The sequence below is a fragment of the Mesoplodon densirostris genome, chromosome 11, assembly GCF_025265405.1.
Source record: "Mesoplodon densirostris isolate mMesDen1 chromosome 11, mMesDen1 primary haplotype, whole genome shotgun sequence".
In the NCBI taxonomy this organism is placed as follows: domain Eukaryota; kingdom Metazoa; phylum Chordata; class Mammalia; order Artiodactyla; family Ziphiidae; genus Mesoplodon; species Mesoplodon densirostris.
The window spans coordinates 56,402,268-56,428,531 of NC_082671.1; the positions used below are offsets into that span (position 1 = coordinate 56,402,268).

Consider the following 26,264-nt stretch of genomic DNA (forward strand, 5'->3'; position numbering starts at 1 on the left):
ATAAGCTGAAGTCACTGTCCTCTGTAGTTTTCAAGTCATAGTTGCTTTTGCTTCTGGCAATAATCACCCTATTCATCTTTTCATTTCCTTATATAAGGGTTATATAGATTGCCAAAGGTTTTAAGGGAATGCAGAAATATTTATTCATAATAATAATGTAATCTTTAAAGATTTTAAATCTTGGTTAATAGCAATAACAAAGAAGACTACCTACAAAGGAAGAAAGGGACGCAGCTACCTTCCAGTTCTGTAAAGAATTAGGCTAGAAAACTAGGCCTACAGTTGCTATAAAGTGTTCATATAGATTTAGTTAACAAAGCGTCTAGTCAGTCACTAAACTCTAAAATTTGGTCCCAAGGTAAATATCAAATATTAAAACACTGACTCTGATCTCTACCTGGGTGAAGCAGAACCCTAATGATTGCATTTTCCTCACTTCAGACCAAACAGCCCGCGTAGGGATGCTGATAAAATGTCAATGGGAACTCCTTTCAGCACTCAGTAAAAGAAAATGATTCACCTTGTGTGTGCACTTGCTCTTCTTGGCATTCTGCTTTCCAGTTCCTGAGTTAAATAAAAAGTACCAGAAGTGCAAGGAGAGATTTGCTGTCGTCTAACCCCTCTCACTTTAGATACAAAGCACGGGCCATCCTAAAGGGGTAGTAAAATTGGAATGGGCACTGAAGACTGCTAGATTTCCCTGTGGGGCATGTGGCCCTGCCCCACAAGGTCCTTGGGTGACAGGCTGGGCAAGTATGGGTGTGGAGGTGTTTGGGGAGTGCCCGAGGGTGCATAGTGCACAGGACTGTCAACACTGTGTGGGCAGGCTTTGGTTGACTGACCTGCTCTCTCCTAAGGTGCACTCGACTGCTGCTGTGGACAGAGAAGCAGTGTACATGCTAGACCTTCAGACTTTCCAAAAGGAACCAGGAATTTGAACTTCTGTAAAACGTCTGCCAGATTCTCAATGCTAGCAACTAATTCAAACATTTCTGAAACCCTTTGAACAAAATGAGCCTGCCATCAGCAAGCTACCAATGCATGGGTTATAAATTAAGCACTTGAAGCTGTCTCTTGGAGCTGTCTAGAGGAGGCACGACTAATTACTGTTTACAGAAATACATGTGACCGTTTTTTGAGGCACAAGGAAGAAAAATTATTGGGATTAAAAAAAAAATTCCACTAAGAGCCTCATTACCAATTTAATGTTAGCAACACAATTATAAAAAGCCTTTTTAATTAGGCAAATGAGAAAATTGCTAATTGCCTAGATTCTCTAGACATTCTTCTAACTGTCTAAAAACAAGGCATGCTCCTGTACAGTCACATGGGTTTTCTGTTCACTTTCAAGCACACGAGGAAGGCTTCCAGGTAAACGGGAGAAATACACAGGAGCAACTGAAATTTGCATCTCTGAGCCCACGTTTTGCCAAAGTCACAGAAGCAGTAACTTTACCAGGGGAAGAAAGTTGAAGGGTGGCTTCCACAAAATGTTTAGGAAGTGTGGAGGAAAAGTAAGACATGGGGTGTGTGTATAGACTTGGTCACAGGATCAGAGCCAGTCTATTCTTTTTCAACAGACCCAGCTAGCTGGTCAGGTAGTCCCATTTTAGAGATCCATTTTAGCCTCAACTTCTCTTTTTGCAAAAGAAATTTCACATTCCTACTGCTGTGTGTGTACCAGGTGCTGTTAGGACAACTTTAGAAGTAGCTTGCAGCCCATTCTCCAGAAGCATTTGATTCCAAACATAAAAATACTAAAAATAAGAAACTAGTTCTCTTAAATGCTAATACTTGTTATAGTGTTCTTAGGTCAATGAACCAAGTAACTGATGTTGGAAAAGGTGATTACTGGTCTACTATAAATCTACCACAAAGCTGACCTTGGAGTGACGCAAAGCACACTGGACTTCAAGATTCAGGAGATCTGGGTTAGGAGACTCACTCACGTCTCTCATTAACTCAGGCAGGTTAAAAGCTCTGACTCAGTTTCCACTTCCGTAAAATGAGAGTACTCAGCCACCTCAAAGGTCTCCTTCCAGCTTCTGTATTCTGTGGAGACTGGATTTATTGGGTCAGCCAACAGAAGAGTCTTCCCACTCAGCATAAAGTGTTGTTTCCCTTTTCTGACTCTTTCATTTACCAACATATTAAGCAAGGATTCCTAAAAGGATGATCCTTCTAAGCACCATGGCTCATGGGATTTGGGAACTGTAAAGACGGTTGGTGCTTTTTTATATTAATGCTTGGGACTCTGAATGGGCAAGAGGTTAAACTAAACCATGAAGTTTGGAAATGGTTATCTCCCTATCAGAGCATGTAGGCAGTCTGGAGATAGCATAGAGTATGTGGAAGACAAGATATTTTCCTCCCAAATATTGTTTCTCCCCAATTAACAGGATGAAAAGTAAGATTTTTTTTTCTACAATGCTATTGGCAGCATAGTCTGGAATCTCTGAACAAGTTGTAAGCAAAGCTGAAAAAGTGTTAACTGTGTTTAATCTTGGCTCCTAGAATAGGAGGGTTGAATTACTAGGCTCATTCCACTGAAATGGCTCTTGGCAAACCACCATGGGTCCAAGTACCGCAGCCAAAGAGCTCTGGCTGTGGGCGCTGTGACCCTACCTGCTACCTGCCCCTTAACAACCGCCTCTTAGGAGCCTCAAAGGTGTGTTCTAAACTAACTAACTCCAAAGCACAGGTCATGGGAACCGATAGGTGAAAACCAGGAAAAATCTCCTGAGCTAGGATTTGAAAGTTATCGAAACTTTTTTGTGAAGTTATTTTTATATATTGCCCATTACAATCATATCACGCTTTAACTGTACATACCAATAGCTAGTGTGTCCTGGAGTCAGGATTGGAACCTAGTTCTGAATGACCACCCAACTTCCACTTCTTCCAAGAACACTGAGTGTAGAGTTGAAAGATTTGGGTAAAACCTTGCCTCTGTTCCTTCCTGCTATATGACCTTAGATGACTTATACCTTCTGCCCTTAACTGTAAAGCGAGAAAAAAAATCCTCATTGGCTTATAATATGTGAAAGTGTGTGTGAATCTAAAGAAACTAGTGTGGCCATTCTAACCTTGTTCAGATAATGAAACAAATGAAAAACATGGTGTTCCTCTGAATCCTACATTTAGTATCTTAAACCTGAAACGTACTGTAAGCTACATCCAATATGGTACACTAGAGTCTACACAGAAGTAACAGAATACAAAGTTTTTAAAAATGGGAAATTCCTACAAGGCGGGACTAGTCCCATGCCCCTCCCCCCGCTTGCAGGGCGTATCTCCTTCACTCAACATTCCCACCTCAGGACAGGGAGGCCGTGGCCTTTGCAGCAGAGGTTGAGCTGCCCCAGAAGATGAGATGTTGAGAAAGCAGTGCCTCCCCTCTTGGCCGCTGGGGTGGACCAGGTTGCTCTTGTGTTGGAAAGAAAAGGTGACTTTCACACAAGACTCACCTCTCAGTTGAGTAAGCCCCACAGGGTTCAGTAGAACTCCACCCACTGGGATGGTGGAAAGCCACACTGGCCAAGCCCACATCATGGCTAAGGTTCAGTCCTGGCCAGTAAAGGAAAGGGAACATGAACGCTTGAGCACGAAACATACCTCAGCCTGCTGAGCTGCAGTTCTGCTGGACCATAGCTTCTCTCTCCCCTCCCTGAGCCCTCCACACTCTCTCTCTCTCTCACACACACAGCCCCATCTGCTGGGGGCTGACTCCCTTTCTGGCCTCAGAAGCCTCAGGCAAGAGTAGGGTGTGGGCACACCAGTCGGCTGGTGCTGGGCCCGCTTGGAGACGTCTGGTCCGTGTGTCTTTCTCAGGGGTTTGGTCATGAAGGATGGCCTCTCCCTGGGCAGCTTGCCCAGGCTTACCCTCTCAGTGAACCCTCGCTGCCCTCAAGGACAACAGCAGGGTCTGAGCCAGAAAGCCTGAGGGGGGGCACCGGCAGGAGTCCCAGGAACAGGGCCCTGAGGCAGAGGGAGCTTCCCCAGATGGTGCAGTCCTGACGGCATGTGCCGGTCAGCCAGGCCTACTCTGTCCTCGCCCACCCCCCATCTCATACATGTTCTAACCAGGAAAACCAGGACAGCACATGGGCAGCTTAGGTGGTGGATAGAGATCTCAGATGTCCTCTTGCAGCAAGCGTCTGTATATGTTGTGGTTATTTTCTATCTTACATGTCCTCAAATGTTTATATTTCAATAAACTTCAACCTTTTCTCTCTCTCACATATACACACAAATGGGAAAAAGATTTAAAACCTTACACAATTTTAAACAAGTGTTGGGGGCTTCCCTGGTGGCGCAGTGGTTGAGAGTCCGCCTGCCGATGCAGGGGACACGGGTTCGTGCCCCGGTCCAGGAGGATCCCACATGTCACAGAGCGGCTGGGCCCATGAGCCATGGCCGCTGAGCCTGCGCGTCCAGAGCCTGTGCTCCGCAATGGGAGTGGCCGCAACAGTGAGAGGCCCGCGTACCACAAAAAAAAAAAAAAAAAAAAGTGTTGGTGAGGACGTGGAGAAAAAGGAACTCTCATACACTGTTGGTGGGAATATAAATTGGTGCAGCCTCTATGGACAACTGTATGGAGATTCCTCAGAATAATTTAGAAATACCATATGATCCAACTATCCCACTTTTGGTATTTATCTAATGAATATGAAAACAGTAATTTAGAAAGATACATGCACGCCTATGTTCACAATAGCCAAGATATGAAAACAACCTAGAAGCCCATCTGCTGAATAGATAAAGATGTGGTACATATATACAATGGGCTACTACTCAACCATAAAAAAGAATATCTTGGGGCCTCCCTGGTGGCGCAAGTGGTTGAGAGTCCGCCTGCCGATGCAGGGGATACGGGTTCGTGCCCCGGTCTGGGAGGATCCCATATGCCGCGGAGCGGCTGGGCCCGTGAGCCATGGCCGCTGAGCCTGCGCGTCCGGAGCCTGCGCGTCCGGAGCCTGTGCTCCGCAACGGGGGAGGCCACAACAGTGAGAGGCCCGCATACCGCAAAAAAAAAAAAAAAAAAAAAAGAATATCTTGCCATTTGCAGCAACATGGATAAACCTTGAGGGTATCATGCTAAGTGAATAAGTCAAATGGAAAAAGACAAATACCATATGATTTCACTCATGTGAAATGTAAAAAACAAAACAAATGAGCAAACCAAACAAAAGCAAACATGTAGATACAGAGAACGGAGCAGTGGTTACCAGAGGGGTAGGGGTGGGAGGGAGGGTGAAATGGCTAAAGAGGATCAACTGTATGGTGAGGGATGGAAACTAAATTTTTGGTGGTGAGCACACTGTAGAGTATACAGAAGTAGAAATATAAGGTTGTACACATGAAACATATAAACAAATGTTACCTCGATTAAAAAATAAATTAAAACACAACCCCCCCCAAAAAAACCTTACACAATTTCAATAATAATGGTCTAACATTAGAACACCATTAACCTATGGGAGCAGAGCTCAAAAAACAACATGCTCTAAAAAGCAGGCTGTCTCTACTGCTGTAGAAATGTGCACACAGCCTTAAGAATATCTGTCATCAAGTGACATCTGAAACACAACTTGCAACAGACTTAGTAGACTAGCAAAGCCTTTTATATAATCAGTCCCCATTACTCCAAGATCAACGATTATCGTACAATGGAAATGCAGGACTGGGGCAGCCTGCTGAAAGCCAACTTCAGTGAAGCTAACCCTCAAATATCATTTGTATTAGTTTGAGCAAAAGGTGAGCTGCTAACCAGAAACCAATAATATGGCTTAAACCATAAAGACATTGATTCCTCTTTCACGTAACAGTTCAGCACTCCATATGGTCACACAGGGATCCAGGCACCTTCCTTCTTGTGGCTCTGCAACAATTCAAGGCCAGGTTGCTATTCCTATTACATTAGGGAAGGGATAAGAGAGAGCATGAAGGAGGTACATCCACTGTCCTAAGGGTCCCAGCCCAGAAGTAGCAGCACTTCCACTCAAATTCCACAGGAGAGAACTTAGTCACCTGATCACACCTGTGACAAGAAGGACACAGCAAATATAGTCCTAATTAGGCTGTCATGTGACTCAATTTCAATTCCATTACCACGGAAATAGGGAAGAACAGATTCTGCTAACTATACCTTAGTTTTACTAGCTGCCCCCGCCCCACCACTTTTTTCTTTTTCACTGAATTGGGTACCATCAGTGCTCTCAAGAGAACTGACAAGAAGGAGATGCTAACCCACAAACCTTGGTCTAACAAGCAGAATGTGGCCATTACTCACTGGAGGTGCCGGTGCCAGCCTGAGCAGTGTGACAGACAGTATGCCGCTTGGGTGGCTGGCTGCCCAAAACACTGAATATTGTCCACCATGAATATTTCAGGGATGACCAGATCACCATCTCCAAAGTTGTGGCCAAAAAACTGTCAGCATTTTCCTAGGAGTTGAGGACCCCTTGTAGGAAAAAGTGTGAAATGAAGCTGAAACCACTATACAGTATTTCGGCATTGTAGCACAGTCCTTTCTTAAGGGGATCTGCCCTCCCTTTCCTTCATGAGGTTCTGGGTCTGTGAATTGGCTCAGGGCTGGGAAGTGGCTGAGGGGCTGTGAGAAATCAACATTTTTGGCAAGAATAAATAGAAAGGTAATTATTTTAAAATCTTATTCTTAAGTAGGAGATTTCAGATTCAAAGTCCTTCATATTCTGCTCTCAACCTACCTTTTCCTACATTCGTCCCCTATTGTGTTCCCCAACCTGAAATTCTAATACTTTTCCTTCTCTCCCTGAATAAGTCCTATTCCTCCAAGACCCAGGGGATCAAATGTCACTTCCTTTGTGAAGGATCAAAAAATAGGGGGACCTACAACGTTCCAAACTATGCTAGGAACTGGGGTCACAAAGACAATGTGGTTCCTGTCCTCCAGAGGTTACTATAAAGACGTAGGATTTTAATTCTATAATTCTCTGAAACTCAGATTCCTAATTACACAATTATTGAGCACTACTGTATGATCAATCTTATCTCGCTTCACTGCTTTCTCAGATGTGGAGACTCCCCAAGTCACCAAAGTTAATAGTTTCTCATCCTCAAACTTCCTCCATCCTGCTGCTGAGTCAGGAGCAATCTTGCAGTAGAGAGTAATAAAAATCTACATTTAAGCAAAACACTCTAAGCCTGTTAAGAAAAAAAAAAAAGACAATCTAATTATTTAAACCCAGTTGCTTTATTTTGCACTTTTAAAATTCACAAAAAGCTTCACAATATCTGCTCCTCCCCTGTTGATCATCAAGGCTTAATGGTAAGACAGTGAAACCTTTATCACAGGAATTGGGCACACTCAAAAACAATGGATCATTTACAAACAAATTTCTTTAATCAAGAACACTTTGCAACATACATACTCGGGCACATATCTGAATTCATGTATCTTAAAATAAGACTTTAAAAAGCTTTAAAAATAACACAGATTTAACACTGACAAGCCTACCAGAATAATGCTGATGGCAAGCTATAAACAGCTTTAAATGTTGAATGTAATTTGGGGAAAGGGGAAAAGGAATTATCTGTTGAACCTACATTTAAATGCATCTGTGAGTAAAACTTCTCTAGTTTAATGAATTTCAACAAAGTGAACAACTCCTTTGCCTCAAGGTAGTTGAGTCTCAAGTTTTATTTTTAAACTTGTGACATCTTGACTTAAGGAAATGAATCCTGGAATTTGAATATTTAAGAAGAAAAACATTGGCGCAAGAGAGAAACAAGACTACTTTCTTAGTCTTTCTAATGTGGATAACAGATAAAACCACTGTTCACATTAGGGAAGAATAGCAAAGATGATACATAGGGTTTAGTTTTGGCTTATGTACAATATCTAAATTCGAGGTGGTCTCATATAGGAAACTTAATAATTGTTGCCTTCAATTTTAATTTGTGGAATGGCATAATACATATTTTGAGGCACGCATTACAGGATTCACTACAATTATTTACACTGCTATTTTCACTTTTAATATAATTTTTATCTACTCTGGGGTAGCTCTTTGGATATAATCAATAGAGGCCACTAAAAATAATGCCAGAATTCAAGTGAGAAGAGAGTAGAAATGGAAAAAGGATGGGAGGATAATGAAATTGGGTAGCAATAACAAACATTTTTAAAGGTTTCCGAACACATGCCATGAAATTACATATTTTGGCTAAATGCCATTGGGCAGCTGGAAGTGATCAGGAAATGAGTGGAATGTCCTAATTGTCCCAGTTAGATTCTTAACTAACCCGTGATTTGGATGGCTCGCTCATGAAGGACTGTTTACCTAGGCTGCTTGGTGAAGGGTAGCTGTGCTAGGCTTACAGCCTACTCTGCTTCGTTTCGTTCAAGAACACTTTTAGAGGGCTATGCACCCCTAAAAAGGGCAGCAGAACAAAGAGTCTGTTAGACTACAAACAGAGATTAACAAAGGCATAATCTGTAAATGGTTTAATTATGGATATGTCATCAATCACCTTCTTTCTTGAGATGGGGAATATGGGCCTATGGAAAAAATGAAACTCCACTACTCCCCCATATTGTAAATTTTTCTCCTCTGGTTAGAAAGTTTTAAAGAAATCTCAACTTTAAAATACGCCTCATCTTTCTTCTCAAATTGCCCCTTCTCTTAGTCTTATATATGATATTGTTTAAAACTCACACATCAGTGAGACTAGTCAGGAGTTTCAGGACCATTTTAATGAAGACACTAAGTTCATTTACTTGGAAAACAGGATTTTATTATGGGGTGACTTTTAGAGATTTAAGTGCTCTGTTTTATCACAATGAGAATTATCCTCAAAGCAAATATTCTCTAAGATAACAAAGTATTCAATTTATTTGGGTAATATACTTAAACATATTAAAAGTTACAAAGCCTAAGATAAGCAAGCAACAAGTCAATAAAATCACCTCAGGATTCTAACATCTTCACATGGTATCACTGACTATGAAATGCAAAAAGACTATAAATGTTTAAGTGTAATGATCTCTAACCTATACATTACACTAGTGTGACCAAACAAATGATCGCATACTAAGGAAGACTACAGGACATGAGTAGTGCAGAAAGCTGCTCTCCAGGACTGCATTTTTAAGAAAGCTTGAAAAATTAATTGACCCAACATTTTAGGAGGGAAAAAAAGATAAGTATGGATTAGGAAGCTCTACATGTAGATTAAAAAAAATTCTAATTAAAATATCTTAGACTATTTTAGATGTTTATCTGATATTGGAAATATGGTCACTATCATAAAGTATTTCTCTTCACCACAAAAATTCCATATATTAAGGATTTACACAATCCAGGGGGGAAAATATCTAGAAACTTTTTTTTTTTGCCTGAGCAAGTAATCTAAAAAGGCTCTGCAAAATCTTGACTAGAGGTATCATACTCTGCAATAAAATGCTTGAGTTCTTCAACACACCGCTCACCTATTTCATGTAAATTCTGTCTCAATGCAAACTGTATAGACTTTTCTAATGAAGGATCTTTTTCAATCAGCATTTTCACAACCATCCCAAAAGTTTCACAGTCTTGTCGGTAAACCTAGAAAGATGAAATACATTGTGGTTAGCTAAGAATAATTAGCCAAACATTGAGCTGATTCAGCTGGCAGAACTATGGTGCTAAAATCTAAAAGGGAGACACAATACTGATGAACCTCTCCTGGCTCTGAGTATATACTACTGCCAAAGGCCATTTAAACCTCTGTCTCTGAGATTTGCTGACAAGTTGAATGAGTAGAAAAGCACTGATACACCACATCACTGACTACAGAAATCTGGCATGGCATTTGTCTAGCATCAGGCAGTCTACTAACAGGACATCAGACTAGAAACGAGAAGAACTGAGAACAAATGCCAGCTAGGTAAGGCACGTTGATGGCTTTATTCTTTACTTGTTTGTAAGAAGTTAAGTTTCCAAGCCCCTAACCTCAGATTATTTGTTTGAATCATGACCAGATGACAAATTTAAAATTCTGTTTAGTATACAAAAAACAACTATAAGAAGGCTGAAAGTATTTATTTGAAAAAAGCTTTTCAAGTTATAAATATTTAACCATAATTAAAATCACCAAGGCAGAGTTAAGATCAAAACAGTATGTTATACACGTACATGGTTCATGCATGTGTGTACACATATATGTATATATAGATACACACATGTATACATGTGTATATATGTATATGTTTTTTCCACCTCAATGTATATATTATACTATTTTACTTCAATATGTATATATAATTTTTATCAATGGCAATTAGGTATTATTTCCTGTCCAAAAATTGCTAAATTTTCTCCAGACTAAATGTTATTTCTTCAGTTTACAGTCACAAAATGCATTTTAGATTTCTATGCTATTTTTCATACTCTGCAATTCATGTATTTAAAGAAATATTACAGTTAAGTCTCCATGAAAATTAAGTGAAAGACAAATTGTCTGATTTAAAAGAACTGTCCCATTAACTTTTCCAAATTTAACAAAAACAATCAACATAACATGTTTATTCTCTGAAAAAGGATTTTATTCATTTTTTAAAACCTTAGAAAGAAGTAATTTGAGACACTGCTTCGCTTATGATAGTTTTCCTTCCTCAAATGATCACTGCTAGTTGTGGTGGTTGCTGCTAATATTTTTTAAATGTCTGCAAGATTTTTTTTATCCTTTAAAATAGCTATTTAAAGAAGACTATTTATTTTTGACTCTCAGTACTAGGTTGCTAAATTATACTACATTCATTTCTTTGCTCTTGAAAACTATTCACAAGCCCCAAATTAAAAAGAATACGTTTTTCAAATGACCTAGAAATTAAAATATATAAAACCCTCAGCTGCCTTCTCCATCTCAGCACTAACACACACACACACACACACACACACACACACACACACACCTTTTTCTAAATAGTGATGAAATTTACTAACAGCCATTAAGTTTAATCCAACTATTTAAACCAAACATTTATTCCAGTTTATCTTAAGGTTTACATGACCCAGAATTGATATTACTAACTACTCTAATAAACCAACTTAGGAAACAGTATACCATTCACATGATATTACATAGGCTGTCAAGGCAACAGAGCACAGGAATTGGCCTAACAAACACAGAGTACCTAACCTAATGAAGCCAATGCAGTCCCCATGGGGGAAGGTAAATTCCTTACCAAACCAGTCAAGCCACATAATAACAGCATTCTAACACCAACCACAGGCCTCAGAAGACCACTTTGTGGGTGGCCTAAATTTTATAGGCTTCTTTTATAGCAGATGTAACTAGATGAGGATAAGGTTACACTGTGAATTAACCTGCATATTCTTTGATGTAAATCTGCTGTTTTACCTAAACTGTAACTCTTTGTTTAGCATATTTACAGAACATAAATGTACTACAGATTTGCATATCAAAAGTAAAACCGTATTAAAATGTGTTCATACATTTAAACTGCAAACTACTGTCACTCTGGAGACAAGATAATACAAGCATTTAAAGGTTGTGTTTTATTTTTTACTTGTAAATCCTTTTTGAATTATTCACTGAAATAGACAAATTTTTGTACATTAGTTGACAAGAACAACTAGAACTGCCCAAAGCAATGTAATTCTCTACTACAGGACAGATTTTCTAAAAAGACTGCTTAAAATGCAATGGTTGGGCATTAGACAGGAAATAATTAGTTTTTTGTTAAAGGAAGAACCTCACCCTCCAAACTTTTATAAATAAAATTCACAACAGTCAGAAACATATTTCCGAAATCTGTTCCACAGTAAACTCAATCCCAAACAGGAAGGGTGTAGTTATCTGTGGAAGAGTTTGTTTGCTTATGGTCCCAAGCTGGAAATGCATTAATAATCTTCAGATCTGATATCTACAGGCCACACAGGAAGATTTTTTGTTGCTGCATTTTCCCTTGATTGAACCTCATCAAAATGAGAAACATGTTAAAGTTTGGGTGGGGCTCACATACACTGCATAGAAACATAGTTAAGTTTGCCAGCATAATGAAAACACTATCCAAATGTGCTTTCACACAGTCTCTTATTATAGTAGTCTGTGTTAATAGTTGAATTCTCATAAAGTACTTCTAGGAATAAAGGGATATGATACAATAAACTACCATGGCTTTTTACTATTAATTATGCTGTCTAGTGACTGAAAGAAGAATATCTGGCAAAACAAACTACATACTTATAATGACATAAAATTCCTCTAAAATGTATATCATTGTAGAACTTACCTCTGTTCCCACAAAAAAAGAAAACAAAAATTAAGGCAAAATGAGTTGTTAGAATTTTCATTTCAGACAAACCATCTTTATATATTAGAGCTCCATAAGAATGATAGAGATAACACAGCCATTAGCCACAGGAAGCTACTTAAATTTAGGTAAATATGCATATACTTATCTTAATATTGAATTTATAATTTATATTAATATTAGGAGGTACATGGATAAACCGCAAAAGTCAGACATGCACACAGCCTTAAAAGACTGAGGAATCAAAAACAATGATTTTTCTCTATTGTTGATACCTCAACATTCCATATAATTTCCTTTATCTGAACTAATTCGGTTCAAATCCTATGTGTCCTATTTCAGGAGAGTCACATCCTAATGGGAAAGGTAAACACAGACAAATAAAACTCAGCACAAAGGAGATAACTAGATGTGGAAGGTGACAGGGAAGCTAGAAAGACTGAGTTCAAATCCTGACTCTACTACTGTGGTGGGGTGAATAATGTTCTCCACCCCCACCCCATCCCCAAGATGTCCATATCCTAATGCCTGGAACCTGGGAATATGTTACCTTACACGGTACAAGAGACTTTGCAGATATGTTTATGTCAAGGATTTGAGAAAGGGAGATTATCCTGGATTATCCAGGTGAATAAAATATAATCGCCAAAGTCCTTAAAAAGAAACGCAGAAAAAGAGAGGAAATGTGATCACAGAAATAGAGGTTGAGTGATGACCTTTAAAGATGGAGGAGGGAGCTACCAGCCAAAGAGTACACGCAGCCTCCAGAAACTGAAAAAGGCCAGCAAAGAGATTCTCCCCTAGAGCCTCCAGAGTAAGGACGGCCCTTGCAGACACACTCTTGGACTTTACACATTCTTCTTAAGCTCACATGGAATGTTCACCAAGATACACCACATTCCAGGCCATAAAACACGCCTTAGCAAATTTAAAAGAATAGAAATCATACTAAGTATACTCTCAGACCACAGTGGAATTAAGTTAGAAATCAAAAGAAAGATAGCTAGAAAAATCCCAAGATATTTGGAAATTAAACAACATACTTGTAAATAACACCCAGATCAAAGAAGTCTCATCAGAAATTTTAAAATATTTTGAACTAAATGAAAATACAACTTATCAAAATTTGTGAGATGCAGCAAAAGCAGTGCTTAGAGAGAAGTTTACAGCATTAAATGAGTATGTTAGAAAAGAAGATATAAAATAAACAATGTAATAAGCTAGGATTCTAGAAAAAGAAGAGCAAATTAAATGCAAAGTAAGTAGAAGAAAATAATAAAAATTTGAGCAGAAGTCAATGAAATTGAGAAAAGAAAATTAGAAAATCAAGAAAACCAAAAGGTGGTTCTTTAAAAAGATGAATAAAATTGATAAACCTCCAGCCAGGCTAACCAAGAGAAAAAGAGAGAAGACACAAATTATTAATATCAAAATTGAAATAGGGGTCACCACTACTGACCTCCCAGGCATTTATAATAAAGGAATATTATGACAACTCTATGTGCACTAATTTGATAAATTAGATGAAATGAACCAATTCCTTGAAAGATACAGTCTAGCAAAACTCAAACAAGGAAAAATAGATAATATAAATAGGCCTATATCTATGAAAGAAATTGAATTAACAATTAATAACATACCAAAACAGAAAGCACTAGGCCCAAGTGGTTTCACTGGTGAATTCTACCAAACATTTAAAGAAAAAATGATACCAATTCTTCACAATCACTTCTAGTAAGCAGAAGCAGAGGGAACATTTCCTACTGTTCTATGAGGTCAGCATCACCTTATTACCCAAACCAGACAAAGACATTACAAAGAAGAAAAATTACAGACCTGTATCTCTCATGAACACAGATGCCAAAAAATTCTGAAATCCAAAATACAATAAAAAGAATTATACATCACAATCAAGTGGGATTTACTGCAGGTATGCAAGGTTGGTTCAACATTTGAAAATCAGTTAATGCCATCCATCACATCAATGTGCTAGAAAAGAAAAATCACATGATCATATCAATAGACGCAGAAAAGCATTTGAAAAAAATCCAACACTCATTCACAACAAAAAGTCTCTGGCAAACTAGGAATAGAGGAGAACTTCCTCAACTTGATAAAAAATATCTACAATAACCCTACTGCTAAATCATGGTGAGAAAGTAGATGCTTTCCTCCCAAGACAGGAAACAAGACAAGTATATCCCCTTTTACAACTCCTATTCAACACCGTACTGAACACAGATAATGCAGTAAGACAAGAAAAGGTATACCAATTATGAAGGGAGAAATAAAACTCTCTTTGTTTGCAGATATCATGACTGTGTAGAAAATCCCAAAACTGACCAAAACACTAGTGGAACTAATAAGTGATTAGAGCAAGGTTGCAGGATACAAGGTTAATATACAAAAGTCAACTGCTTTCCTAGATAATAGAAATGAACAACTGTAATTTGAAATTAAAAACAAAACACAGCACCAAAAAAAACTAAGTATAGTATAAACCTAACAAAACAGATACAAGATCTATATGATAAAAACTATAAAACACTGATGAAATAAATCAAAGAAGATATAAATAGCAGCATACCTCATTTTATTGCACTTTGCTTTATTGCACTTTACAGTGCCTGCAGTGTTTTTTTACAAATTGAAGGTTTGTGGCAACCTTGCATCAAGCAAGTCTATTGGCACCATTTTCCAACAGCATTTGTTCACTTTGTGTTTCTGTGTCACATTTTGGTAATTCACGCCATACCTCAAATGCTTCACCAGCAAAAAGATTATGGCTCACTGAAGGCTACCATTTTTTAGCAATAAAGTATTTTTTAATAAGGTATGTATATTGTTTTTTTAGACATATTGCTATTACACTCTTAACAGACTATAGTATAGTATAAACATAACTTTTATATGCATTGGGAAACCAAAAAATTCATGTGACTTGCTTTATTGTGATATTTTCTTTATTAAGGTGGCCTGGAACTGAACCTGCAATATCTCCTAGGTATGTTTGTAAATGGAGATATAGTCCATGTCCATGGATAAGAAAATTCAGTATTGTTAAGAAATCAGTTCTTCCCAACTTGATCTATAAATTCAACACAGTCACAACAAAAATTCAGCAAGTAATTTTGTAGATATTGACAAACTGATTCTAAAGTTTATATGGAAAGGTTAAAGACCCCAGAAGAGTCAACATAATACTGAAGAAAAAGAACAAAGTCAGAGAACTGACACTCAACTTACTATAAAGCCACAGTAATAAAGACTGTATGGTATTTTCAAAAGAACAAAGAGATCAGTTGTACAGAATAAATAGCCCAGAAATAGATTCATACAGTTGAACAGTCAACTGATCTTTGACAAAGGAGCAAAGGCAATTCAATGAAGAAAGAATAGTCTTCAACAGATGGTGCTGGAAGAACTGATCATCCATGTGCAAAATCTAGACAGAGATGAACTCAGAATGGATCATAGATCTAAATGTAAAACACAAAACTATAATACTTTTAGAAGATAACAGAGGAAAAAATCTAGGTGACAACATCAAAAGCATGTTCCAAGAAAAAAAAATTGAATTTCATTAACATTAAAAACATCTCCTTTGGGAAAGATAATGTTAAGAGAACAAACAGACAAGCTACACACTAGGAGAAAAATCTTTGCAAAGCATATATCTGACAAATTACTAGTATCCAAAATATACAAAGAATTCTTAAAACTCAAAAACAAGCTCAATTAAATAAATGGGCAAAAGATCTGAACAGACACCTCACCAACGAAGACATTTAGATAGCAAATAAGCAAATGAAAACATGTTCAATATCATATGTCATTAAGGGTATTGAGTATTAAAACAATGATGAAATGAGATACCACTACACACCTATTAGAATTGTTAAAATCCAAAACAATGACAACCCCAATTTCTGGTGAGAATGCAAGCAATAGGAACTCTCATTCACTGCTGGTGGGAATGCAAAATGATACAGGCCACTTTGGCAGACTACTGAGAAGAACCACACAAATGAAAAAAAGAGGGGAAACGTTAGGTACCCTCTGTGCCTTAGTTTCAGTATCTACAGACCTAACTATGCTGTTGTAAGGACTGAGATAATAAACAGCACTCAGTATAGTGCCTGCTCTGTAGGAAACATTTAATATATGTTAAAGATAGTGATGCTGATGACAGAAAGAAGAAAAACACTCTTCTGGCTTTGTCTAGAGAAGGGAGTATTAGAAAATGATATTGTAACTTCTTTTTAATGTTTAACATCTAATTGTATTTCTAACATCAAAGACTACAGTTAAAATTTTATCATTAATGCTTTTATTTTGGTTTTAGTTTTATCTCAAGTCCTTTGCTTTCTGCTGACATTAATCACGTGCACACTGAAAAAAAAAAATCAATGTGAAGACCACATTTCCCATCTCAAGAGCTGATTATTTAAACATGAGGAGTTCTCACAAGGAAAACATGGAGGAGGAAAAGGAAATAGCATTTTGGGGAAACTCAATTGGATTGGCCTAGTTAAAGCATGTTAACCTCAAAGTAGGTCATGAAGAGCTTTCTTTCAAGGAGTTTAGATCTCAACTTATACATTAACAATTAGCAAATGAGTAAAAAGCTACAAGCAGGAAGTGGATCCTTTTGATGTATCAGGGAGATAATGGTTAGGAATAAATGCTATGGGTTCCTGAGAACCAGAACTATGAATGCCACGTTAAAGAAAGAGGCTTAATTCAGGCAATATGGATATGATAATATAAAAAAAAACAGGGCCTCCCTGGTGGCGCAGTGGTTAAGAGTCCGCCTGCCGATGCAGGGGATACGGGTTCGTGCCCCGGTCTGGGAGGATCCCATATGCCGCGGAGCGGCTGGGCCCGTGAGCCATGGCCGCTGGGCCTGCGCATCCGGAGCCTGTGCTCCGCAACGGGAGAGGCCACAACAGTGAGAGGCCCGCATACAGCAAAAAGAAAAAAAAAAACAAACAAACAACCCAATCCAAAAATGTGCAGAAGACCTAAACAGACTTTTGTCCAAAGAAGATATACAGATTGCCAACAAACACATGAAAGGATGCTCAACATCATTAATCATTAGAGAAATGCAAATCAAAACTACAATCAGGTATCACCTCACACCAATCAGAATGGCCATCATCAAAAAATCTAGAAACAATAAATGCTGGAGAGGGTGTGGAGAAAAGGGAACACTCTTGCACCGTTGGTGGGAATGTAAATTGGTACAGCCACTATGGAGAACAATATGGAGGTTCCTTAAAACACTAAAAATAGAACTACCATATGACCCAGCAGTCCCACTACTGGGCATATACCCTGAGAAAACCATAATTCAAAAAGAGTCATGTACCAAAATGTTCATTGCAGCTCTATTTACAATAGCCAGGACATGGAAGCAACCTAAGTGTCCATCGACAGACGAATGGATAAAGAAGATGTGGCACATGTATACAATGGAATATTACTCAGCCATAAAAAGAAACGAAATTGAGTTATTTGTAGTGAGGTGGATGGACCTACAGTCTATCATACAGAGTGAAGTAAGTCAGAAAGAGAAAAACAATTACCATATGCTAACACACATATATGGAATATATATTTAAAAAAAAAAGGTTCTGAAGAACCTAGGGGCAGGACAGGAATAAAGACACAGACGTAGAGAATGGACTTGAGGGCACGGGGAGGGGGAAGGGTAAGCTGGGACGAAGTGAGAGAGTGGCATGGACATATATACACTACCAAATGTAAAATAGATAGCTAGTGGGAAGCAGCCCTATAGCACAGGGAGATCAACTTGATGCTTTGTGACCACCTAGAGATGTGGGATAGGGAGGATGGGAGAGAGGTGCAAGAGGGAGGAGATATGGGGATATATGTATATGTATAACTGATTCACTTTGTTATAAAACAGAAACTAACACACCATTGTAAAGCAATTATACTCCAATAAAGATGTTAAAAAAAAAAAGAATAATGGGTGGAAGGTTTTAATTTATTTCAAGGGGGAGGGTATTGGGAATGGGAGATAAGGTCAGTACCTAATATGTAATTGAGGCACCTATCAAAAGGAAGTTGAGTACTGAGTCTAGACTTTAGGAGAAAGAAATAGAGGAGGGAGGGAGGGGGAGAGAGAGATCATTTTCAGCACCAGTGCCAGCTGAGGCCATGGGAGTTCCTTGAAGAACGGGATAAGTTCTTTCCAGCTCCAGTATCTGATAAAGTAGATATTCAGTAAATGCTGAATGAATAGCTAAAGTCAGTTCTGAGAGAATGTGTAGTATAAGAACAAAAGACAGCCCAAAGTAGACATCTAAAAACGTCAATACCAACCCTAAAAGTGACAATAAGGAAGACTAAGAACCAGGAGAGAATGAAGGAGAAAGTTTGTAAAATAATGACCCAGTCAATCAAATGCCAGAGAAAGGTTTAAGAAGCTGACAAACAAAACATGTTCATCGGATGTGGAAATTAGGGAGTAGGTGGTTAACTGCAGAAGCAGTTTACTGGGCTGGTGGAGCTTATGGAGCTATGCTGCCCAATCCAGTAGCCACTAGCCATATGTGCCTACTTAACTTTAAATCTTAAATAATTAAATCAAAAATTCAGTTCCTCAGTTGCACTTTAGTGGCTTCCATATTGGATAGTGCAAATACAAAACGTTTCCACCGTCACAGAAAATTCTATTAAGCAGTGCTGTTATAGAAAATTGAGCAATGGAAAAAGGGTAAAGTGACAAGTGTTGACCTGGTAAATTAATTAATATATATTTGCAACTATTTTACCATTAAAGTAGAAATAAAAGCTTACCACTTTTAAAGAAGCATTGTGAAATATTAGTACCTGTGAAATATTCTACAATCTTTTGGTGAAATCCACATAAAAATTAAGTTAAAAAAAGTAACTCCAATTGAGGCTTAATATACAAGGGAACATTCATAATGTCTACTGTGTTGATGAGGCTGGGAAAAAAGTGACAACATACTGATGTTAAATACTGGAGCAAACTTAAACCTTTTAATTTGGGTCTGTGGTAATGCAGAAGGTGCCAAAACTATTGTCATCTATGTTGCTCCTTGTGCTATATTAATAGAAAAAGATATCTTTGAAACATCCTCCTCAAAGCTGCACTGGCTCTTAAAAACACACCTCCTAAAAAGAACAGTGATGGTTGCTAAGAAATGCATTATGAATACATGGATTAGATCTCAACCGCCTACATTCAATATGTGGGTACAACTACTACGGCCACGTAAAAAAGTAAGTCCAAAATTAATGATAAAGTGGTTAAATGCTAAAAAACCTTAGCAATTCATGTTTGTAGAATTCTCATCCATAAATATAGATCAGTTTATAAACGTACACAATTCAATCCAAGATTAATATTTAAATGTTTTCATTTTATCCTTTCCAGCTTATTGGTTCTTCCAATCTTAAATATACTCAACAGACAAAAATAAAAGAAATAATTCCAAAGAGTCTACAAAATTTTTCGCTGATGCCAAAACCAGGTACCACTGAGATTAAATACAGGAACAAGACAAATCTCAAATTAATACCGAGCAAAAAAAAGTTGCAAAGGAAATTAGAGATACCATTTATGCATGTCTTTAAAAGTTTATTTCGTTTAGGTATACATACATATAAACTAAAAATACATGAGAATGACAACCCTGAGAAGGGAGGGAGCCAGCAGGGATCTGCGAGGGGCTTTATCTACATCTGTAATATTTTATTTATTTAAAAGGAGGGGGGGGAAAGCCACAAATATTAAACTCTAGTTAATGACATACATGAAGTATTTAGGAGTGAAGTATACCGAGATGGGCAACATATGTTGACATACACCTAAAAGTAAGATGAATTAATGGATGAACGGAAGCATGGATAGATATGTCAAAGCAAATAAAACAAAATATTAATTAGAGAATCTAGGTGATCAGTATATGGGTTTGCACTGTATAATTCCTCATGCTTGGAATTTTTATAATAAAATACTAAAGGGAAAGAGACATCTAAAGCAAAATAAGGCCTAATGATGGGTATATGGGTCTGGGCATCTCAGCTTACAAATGAAGATGGATCTCTGTTTTGCTTGGACTCTGGGTACTGAACTTTGCATCTTATCAAAGTGGGTTGAGAATTACAGATATTAATGAATCTGTAAATGCAAATATAAATTTGAATGATAGATAGCTGTGCCCGTCAACTAGAACTCACCTACTATGTGCAAGGCACTGGATTTAGTCAGTAATAGAGCAGACCCTGCCCAAGGAAATTAGATTCTAATAAAAAAGAGTAATATGTTTAAGATAACCATAAGGCAAGGCAAAAAACAGAAATACCTCAGAGATATTGCGAGTTCAGTTCCAGACCATCATAATAAAGCAATATCACATCCCATTAATTTTTTTGGCTTGCCAGTGCATATAAAAGTTATGTCAGATAACCTATGGACTAGGAGAAAATATTTGCAAATGATGCAACCAACAAGTGGTTAATTTCCAAAATACACAAACTGCTCATACAACTCAATATCAAAAACCCAAAAAACCCAATCACAAAATGGGCAGAAGAGCTAAACAGACATTTCTCCAAAGAGAACGCACAGGCCAATGGGCACATGAAAAGATGCTCAATATTGCTAATTATTAGAGAAATGCAAATCAAAACTACAATGAAGTATCACCTCACACCAGTCAGAATGGCCATGATCAAAAAGTCTGCAAATAATAAATGCTGAAGAGTATGCGGAGAAAAGGGAACCCTCTTTCACTGTTGCTGAGAATGTAAACTGGTATAGCCACAATGGAAAACAGTGTAGAGGTTCCTTAAAAAACTAAAATTAGAGCTACCATATGATCCAGCAATCCCACTCCTGGGGATATATCTGGAAAAGATGAAAACTCTAATTTGAAAAGATACATGCACCCCAATGTTCACAGCATCACTATTTACAACAGCCAAGACATGGAAGCAACCTAAGTGTCCATCCAACAGATGAATGGATAAAGAAGATGTGGTATGTATCTACAATGGAATACTACTAAGCCATAAAAAATACTGAAATATTGCCATTTGCAGCAACATGGATGGACCTAGAGATTATCATACTGAGTGAAGTCAGTCAGACAGAGAAAGACAGATATTATATCACTTATATGTGGAATCTAAAAAATAATACAAACAAATTTATTTACAAAACAGAAACAGACTCACAGACATAGAAAACAAACTTATGGTTACCAAAGGGGACGGGGGGGGCGGGTGAGGGGATTAACAGATACACACCACCATATATAAAATAGATAAAACAATAAGGATTTACTATATAGCATAGGGAACTACATTCAATATCTGGTAATAACCTATAATGGAAAAGAATCTGAAAAAAAAAATACCTGAATCACTTTGCTGTATATCTGAAACTAATACAATATTGTAAATCAACTACACTTCAAAAAAAGAGCAATGTTGTGACTTCCCTGGTGGCGCAGTGGTTAAGAATCCGCCTGCCAATGCAGGGGTCACCAGTTCAATCCCTGGTCCGGGAAGATCCCACATGTCGCGGAGCAACTTCTGAGTCTGCGCTCTAGAGCCTGTGAGCCACAACTACTGCAGCCCGTGTGCCACAACTACTGAAGCCCACATGCCACAACTACTGAAGCCTACGTGCCTAGAGCCTCTGCTCCGCAAGAGAAGCCACCGCAATGAGAAGCACACGCACCACAATGAAGAGCAGCCCCCATGCGCCGCGACTAGAGAAAGCCCGCGCGCAGCAACGAAGACCCAACGCAGCCAAGAATAAATTAAAAAAAGTTATGTTTACACTATAGTCTATTAAGTGTGCAACAGCATTATGTCTAAAAAATTGTATATACCTTAATTTTAAAATATTTTATTCCTAAAAAATGCTAACCTTCATCTGAGCTTTCAGTGAGTCATAATCTTTTTGCCATAATGACATCAAAGATCACAAATCATCATAACAAATATAATAATAGTGAAAAAGTTTGAAATATTGCAAGAATTACTAAAATGTGACACAGAGACACAATGCGAGCAAATGCTGCTGGAAAAATGGTGCCAGCAGACTTGCTAGATGCAGGGTTGCCACAAACCTTCAATTTGTAAAAAATGAAATATCTGCAAAACCCAGTAAAGCGAAGCACAATAAAACAAGGTATGTCTTTACAGTAAATGCCATAAGACAAACACAAAATATTGATATTATAATAATTCCAAAGAAAAGATCATAATGAGTGGAGAGGGGGAGGATTAAAAGCACTTAGAATGCTGACTATTTTCAGGAATCCTGGAAGATTGCAAACAAAAAGCATAGAAAGAAGAATGAATCTTGGAAGATAGGGAAGATTTGGAAAAGATGGCTAATGGATAGACTAGAATCAAATGGAGCTAACATATGAACAGATTGAACTTGAAATAACTTATGATTGGCCTACGGTTTAACTTCTCCTTGGACTTAACTTATATTACATTGTAGACAAACTTATATTACATTGTAGACATTTTTTTCCTTATTCACCAGACAACAAACAAACCTCTGAAGACTGCTGATTAGAGGAAAATGAATGTATTCATTACCAATATCCCCTTCAAATCTGATTCAGTAGACCAGGAAAAGTAATTTCGTGCTCAATGCCAGTTTAAGAAAAGAAATTCTAAGATTCAAAACATTTTATAAAAAGGCTATATCTAGGGACTTCCCTGATGGCGCAGTGGTTAGGAATCCACCTGCCAATGCAGAGGACATGGGTTCGAGCCCTGGTACGGGAAGTCCGGGAAGATTATGTAGAATACATTAGTTGCTGCAGAGCAACTAAGCCCGTGTGCCACAACTACTAAGCCTGCGCTCTAGAGCCCGCGAGTCACAACTACTGAGCCCGTGTGCCACAACTACTGAAGCGCACACACCTAGAGCCTGTGCTCCACAACGAGAAATCAAAAAAAACAAAAGGCTATATCTAAAGAAAAATAGTCATAATGAAGATAAAAGGCAATTAAATAAAATAGGTTTAAAAATTCTAATTGCTGAGAAAATGGTTAACAATACGCATTTTGCAAAATGACAAAATTTATCTGGTGGCTTTTAATATTCTCATGTCTAAAAACAATGAAAATTCTTTAATAAAGGCCAGGAAGGATAGGCTCAATTTAGATATTTTCCCAAGTTAATGTCTAAAACATTCATCACCGTGAAAATAGATCACAGGTTAAAATGACAAGTCAGCTCCTTAAAAGATACTTGTCACTTAGAAAGTATTTCCCTTGAATAAAAAAAAAAAATCAAATGTAAAATTTCTCATGTATATACTGAATTGATTTTTCTTAACATATAGCTATTTGTTATAAAAGAAATTATTATTAGTTGAAAATTAAATGAAGCTAATGAGTATACAATCAAAAGAAAAACCTTACAGTTTAAGTTAGTGTTATCCAAAGATAATTTATTTGAATTAAGATTACTGCCAAATAAATCTTTTTAGAAATTAATAGACTTTAAATTGTTCATGAGGTTAGTCTAGTCCTCAAATGATTTAACATTATCAATCAGAAAAGTACAAAGTCCTGCCTTACAAAAGGTCACATTTTAGATTTGAATAAGGCTAAAAGAAAGTAAATAATTAGCAACAGCCTGTTCCATAAGCGTAAAATCTTACACTGGTTTGAGAGAAATAAGAGGAGCAACCTCCATCCACCCAGTAACCCTCTGACAGGAGAAACCGTTAGGAGTGACTAAGCAGGAAGCAGCTTAGCTACTTCATGACCCGTCCACTGCACCCCCTTCCTCCTGGTTCGTCTCTCACAAAAGAGGTTGGCGAGAATCCAAAAGTAAGGTTGCTTTAACCTTGTGAAGATATGGAAGAAGGACTCAGAACCTAAGCCCAGTCAGTGAGCCATCAGGAAGGGCTCACTACGCAGGAAGAATTTTAAGAAAATGGGGAGGCATCCTAGGCAAACGTCTCTATGACTAGAAATGGTTATGGGTTACAATTCTACAGGCTTTTTTTTTTGTTGTTTGTTTAAACATAATAGCATTTAGAAATTACTGGCATATTAGAAACATTAAGTCACTAACAACATCTTCACATAGGCTTTTTACATTATTTTATGTACCAGGACTATCCTCATTTTACAAAAATACTGAAGCAGAGAGATTAAAGGAGTTCACAGTTGCATGAAGTATGACTAACATTCGCAGCCTAGGTTTCTAATTTAACCCTTACAATGCTGCTGCTATAACCCATGAGAATTATTTAAATCCAAAATTAGAAATAAAGCCACGACTGAGACTAAATCTTTGGCAAAGATAAATTAATCTGCTTGGTTTTGAAGAGTGGTGTAAAGAAAGATGACCTGGAAGGCAGGTCATCTGATCATGATTCCTAACTATCTTAAGAAAATGAGACATTATTTCTGTGTGTGTGCTTCATGTCTAATACTTTATAAGTCATTCCCCTAGTGCAATCTGTAACTTGGGTTATTTTTCCATACAGCTTCAGGGATGCCACTAAAATAAATTTATGAAAAATAAACAAATCAGATCAGCCATCTTCCCCATGCTGAGAAAAAGCACTACTGTTCTGTAAACTACTTACGCTGTCGGTTTAAAGAGCATTTTATGGCTGAAATGGGACATTTTCAATGAATTCTGTAGGGGAAGCTAGTTCTTCTCTAGCTTTTTTGCCAGGTGATTCAGTGCACCTTTTTTGCTATATGATTCACTCTATCATCCCATTTCTTTCAACATTAAAATTCTATACTGTAAAGTTGATTTTAAGGGAAATTACTTTTCCTACTGTGAAATTCCCCCATGTCTCACACTGAAAAAATTAAGTTATGGTTCAGCACATATGTGCTGTTGTGCTACTTTTTCTTTTCCTCTGTTTTCAGTGACACTAGACAGTTTAAATATTTTGTATGTAGTGCAGTTTAGAAAAACTTTCATTTTCGTTACAGTATCAAGGTACTGTGAATTTTCAGCTCAAGATAAGAAGTCCTTGCTAATAGTTTTGGGAGACTTAAAATGTATGCCATCGTCTCTTTTAGTGAAGGTAATGGGAGTGGGGGTTATGAAGAGGTCGCTGAACCAGAAGGTGCCAGTGAAGGGGTTGGACACACTAAAGGTGGTCAGAATTAACTATAACTTCAGTATTCTGGCAGCTTCAGCAGTTTCTGCTTAGCTGTACCTTATCCACCCCACCCCGACCCCCATCCTGAGAGAGGCCTCTGGCAGCTATATTTATATTATATTCCAATTGAAAAATATATATTTATAGAATAAAATTTAAGGGATTTTGGTGATAAAGACAAATCCCAGGGCGTACTAGATTATGAATTGGGTTTATGATGCTGCATTGCCAAGGAAGAGGAAAAGTAGACAGCTGGTGGGGAGGGAGGCATGGGGAGAAAGAAGGAAAATTAAGGAAGAAGTTCAGAAACTGCCTGGTAGCCTTCCAGTTCCAGACTCTAAACCTGGTTTTTGCCCTATATTTCATGAGAAATCCCCATAAGCTTTCAGTACTTTCCCTTTACTTGCTAAAGGTAGTCTGAGTGGGTTTTATAACTTGCAACCAAAAAGAACTTCCTCCAGATACCTAGCATGATAGCCTGCTGCATGTAGTAGATGTCATCTGGCCTTCTGGGCTGGGGTGATGATCTGGGAGCAGCAAAGACCTGTGCAGTTACACCTGCACTGCAGCATATCTGCTCATCAGCAGTGCTTTCACACTGGCAAGAGTGCGAAGGTGATGGTAGAAATCTATTTTCTCTTCAATACAGTTGCAAACCTATCAAAAAGGTGCTTCACAAGGCTTTATCCAACATAGTTGAAGACAGGCTATACTGTTTCATGGTGAAAGCTAAACAACTGCCAATCCTTGGAGTTCATTGAAAATACAGCTTTCGTTACTCCTACTGA

The 26,264-nt window shown here is 37.8% G+C and overlaps 1 protein-coding gene across 5 annotated transcripts in view; it reads right to left on the minus strand.

Moving 5' to 3' along the window:
* Positions 1 to 7,230: 7,230 nt before the first annotated feature.
* PPHLN1 (periphilin 1) overlaps positions 7,231 to 26,264 on the minus strand; it is a 143,671-nt gene continuing 124,637 nt past the window's right edge. For all 5 annotated transcript variants that reach the window (XM_060112250.1, XM_060112248.1, XM_060112245.1 and 2 more), the window contains one exon: positions 7,231 to 9,587. In XM_060112250.1, coding sequence (XP_059968233.1) covers positions 9,393 to 9,587 — 195 coding nt within the window. In that variant the 3' untranslated portion in view covers positions 7,231 to 9,392. The remainder of the gene's footprint in view (positions 9,588 to 26,264) is intronic.